The sequence below is a fragment of the Necator americanus genome, chromosome I, assembly GCF_031761385.1.
Source record: "Necator americanus strain Aroian chromosome I, whole genome shotgun sequence".
NCBI lineage: Eukaryota > Metazoa > Nematoda > Chromadorea > Rhabditida > Ancylostomatidae > Necator > Necator americanus.
The window spans coordinates 7,655,831-7,659,694 of record NC_087371.1 but is presented as its reverse complement, the minus strand read 5'-3'; the positions used below and the strand labels follow the sequence as shown (position 1 = coordinate 7,659,694).

The window sequence follows — 3,864 nt, the reverse complement described above, 5'->3', positions numbered from 1 at the left end:
ATTAACGATTGAGAGAATGAGAAGAAAAAAGTCCCCAAGTCACATTATGATTATAGTGCGCTAATGGCGATATTCGCCGATGTTCGCATCGAATACGACCGCTGAACAGCTGATACTTTTGATAAGCGATGTGTGCAGCCAACAAATCTGCTTAGACACGAGCGAAAAAAAAGGAGAGTATCACAGCTACAAATGCTCCCTGACACCGTCGAACATGTGAAACAGGAATTCTCTTCGTTTTTTTTTTGCTTATGACAGTTGTCCTTGACTGTAACAGATGCGATTGTTGAGTAGTGCAGATTGTTTTGATTAGTGATTGCATTACTAGTAACACTGTGACAACAGAAAAAAAAAACACCGCGACATGTCCATTCAAAGCGGGAACTCGGGGGTACGGAGAACTGACAGAACAGCGGAGAAAATCGGCTTATGTAAGGAAATGTCTGCAAAGAAAAAAAAAACGAAACGACAGTTAAAGTTGCAGTTTTAGCTATGACAGTTCTCTATGGAATCATCCATGAAAAAATACCATAAGAATTGATGACTAATTTTTTAGTGTATTGGTGCACGATCAAAAAAAATTGTGTTCAACTTGAGACAGCTGGTGGATCATTTGGAACTTTATTTCAAATACGAGTCTAATTTAAAGCAAAAGAAAAAACCGAATGAGGTGAATCACTTTGGAAGACAACTAAAATACAAAGAAATTAAAAAATAACTAGAACGATAAGCAGAAAAATGAGAAAATAGTTACCGTACTAATGTGAAATGTCAATTTTGGTAAGGATCAAAAGGATGCAAAAGCCTTCACAATAGTATAGCAAAAAAACGATCGGGCAATTGATCAAAAACAAATGATTGTCAGGAATATAGTTAAAGATTAAGAAATTTTCAAAAAGTAGCCAATAGATTTGTGTCTATGCTTATCCATCCCATGAAGAACAGCATTTGAGCAGCTTCCCGGGTTCGTAGGATTAAGAAACGATTAAATAGTCATGTCCTTAAAGAAGATGCACTTTCAAAGCATTTTTAAACTTGTGGTTTATAAAAAGAATACAAATTTGTGGTAGTTGTCTTATGCAAAAATGAGCGAAAAATATGTTCGGCAACACAAATGGATCACGTAAAACACCCTTGGTGGAGATTAGCTGCACGAAATGTTGAGCGAGGAAAACATCGCTTAAATAGAGGTTCGTCGTCGTCACGGATTACTGTAACTTGCACTCTAACATTATCATAAGCAGCAACAAGTACAAGTAACGCTTAAAATTGCTCTACGCTAGTAGCTGAGCGGGTAAAGAAATAATTGGTGATGTGGGTGGAGCGTAGGAGTGTGGAGCTTATGCGTGTGCGTGTACGTGATGCCCTACGCAAGCACATCTACGTACCTGACCGCCAACACGAGAAGTTAAGCGTGTGGTGGCGACACGATGATGCTGTCCGTCGGACTAATGAGTCCGCCCGTCTTGCTTGTGTCCTCGTCGTCCTCGATGGGCGTGGCCGGCCACCACCGCCGCCGCCGCAGCCGCTGAGGATGAGGAGGGTCGTCGAGTGAACTTGGTGCGAAATGTGATGACTTCGTTGAACTAGACAATGTCGTCCATTGTAGTCTAATACGATGGAAGCTGGTTGGTGCTGGTGGTCGTCCGACCTTTTAGCGCCTCATTATGACCATAGGAAGGTGTCGCACGCTGACGATTCGCGCCTCTGGCGGGATTTATTCGCGCTAGGATCATGGGAGTCGGCATGTTTCACATATAGATCGTTGTTAAACAGTACCACTATTTTCTCTATTCTCAAGCATGATTAACTGCTAAAATGACTTTAGTAATTACCGCTGACATGTGCGTCAGAAGATCCGCTACGCATAACTTTTTCTTTAAGAAAAAGGCTATGCGCATTAGAAACGCCGGATTTTTCCGAGACGAAAAATTACAGAAACAAGCAGAAGACTTGTTCGATGGTGCAATAACGCGAATCGTTGTTTGTACACTTGAAAAAACGAGTGTTAACACGACACCGATCCTAGACGCGTTGGAACAAGTCAACCACTTGATAGCGCTCTGCTTCGGAGCCCCGTGACGAAGAAAACATCATCACCGAAGAAAACGAGATCATACTCTATAATTAGCGAAAAAGAGCTATTTTTTGATGCACTCGAAACTTTTTACGGATATTGAGTAGATCAAGATCCCGTGAAACAGCTTTTCACATTTTAGGATTTAAATTTGATTTTTTTTCTGTATTTTGTAAGTTAAAACACATGATAAAGATGAAAAAGAATCGAAATAGAGTGCACGAGGCGACATGTAGTTTGACGAGTTCTGGAAATAATCAATCGATCATTCTTGAAGTGAATGAAATTGATTATCTTTGAAAACTATTTGTTTTTAAGGATTTATGATCGTTAGTAGTTTCGAACTCATTTTTTTTTCTTTAATTCATCAATTAGCCGCTGGGAGACACGACCGTAACCCCTCAAAATAGGTATCGTTGAGGTTTCTTCGAATTCCTATTGGTTATGGGGCCTCCTCTGAAGGGTTTAATATTTAGTAACTTAGGTGATCGCTGCTTCCCTCAGATGCAAAACATCTTGTCTCAGGATCTGAGTTATTTCCTTACCTGAGGCAAGCACTGGCTGACACTTGATTCCATACAATATATTATTCCTAAAATTCAAGAAAAGAAGAAATAAGCGCAACGGGCAGAAAAAAAAATTCCTGAAAAGTCAAGATTATGGATTTATTATCTTTGTCTAAGTTTCAAATTGGGGATGTGCTTCAAACGAAAAGAATTCCCCACGAAAAAATGCTAGGAGACGATCAGAACACAATTTCCCATTGTGAATCACAGTTTTGGCAAGACGGTTAGGCGAAGGGGTGGAGCTTGGCCGAAAGCCAAAAGGATTTCTGCTCGTCCCAAGAAGATGAGCTTCCTGAACGAAAAGATAGTCCTAAAACAATTGATTTCCCTACCAGATTTTCTGCGTAAGATCCTTAACAGGTCAACTAATATTATCCTGACCTCAGAATAGTGTCACGATAAGCTCATCACGTAATCTAAGTTAGTAAATATTACGTACATTAATCAACCAAGGATTAGTGGACCACTTGAAGAATAGCAATGATGTTGTTGCGATAGAATGTCGGGGATGGTTGGTGTAATATTGCGTAGAGTAAGTAATATGTTAATCTGTACACACACACGTAGATATAGATATAGATAGAGACATACCACATCACATATAATATACACACACACAAATACGAGATGTGCTCAATGGCTCATCGAATAAGCGGCGCCATCGAGAGCTACAAAGCAAACAAATCGTTGTCGTCTCTGTCCTCTCTCTGTTCAACACGTTCTCTTGCTATTTGATCTATGAGAGTACGTGATTTTGCGTACCGTTAACGAACTACGAACTGTTAAAGTGAAATGCCATTTGCACGTAGCTTATCCCACTAATCCTAAAATTACGAGCTAAGCACTTCACACTAAGATGAAAAAAGTGCACTAAACACAGGTGTTGCACAAAATGCACCGAAAACGACGCAAAAGTGCAGAAATTGCCCGGGAGTCCAGATTCGGTATCGAGGAGAACCGCTCGCACACGCATGCGGTGGTTTGCCGTCACCGTTGTCGGCCGGCTGTGCCCGGCTCGCCTTGCACTTCGGCTTGATTTTTCGAGCTCAAGCTACCACCGCTGCCGACGAACGAAATAGCGCACGCAGCAGCGGAAACGCAGGCATCGATGACGGAAATTTTCCGGATGTCGCCGCCTGATAACCGGGTGCGATTTCAATTTCCGTTACATCCTCTTTTGCATGTCATATAGCTTCGGACAACGATATAGATTTAGTTGAT

The 3,864-nt window shown here is 41.1% G+C and overlaps 1 protein-coding gene across 1 annotated transcript; it reads left to right on the top strand.

Moving 5' to 3' along the window:
- Positions 1 to 1,342: 1,342 nt before the first annotated feature.
- RB195_004807 (uncharacterized protein) lies at positions 1,343 to 1,555 on the top strand (the record flags this gene model as incomplete). The annotated part of the gene is made up of 1 exon (XM_064182822.1): positions 1,343 to 1,555. One exon carries the CDS (start codon positions 1,343 to 1,345, stop codon positions 1,553 to 1,555), a length of 213 nt encoding a protein of 70 aa, XP_064034089.1.
- Positions 1,556 to 3,864: the final 2,309 nt, after the last annotated feature.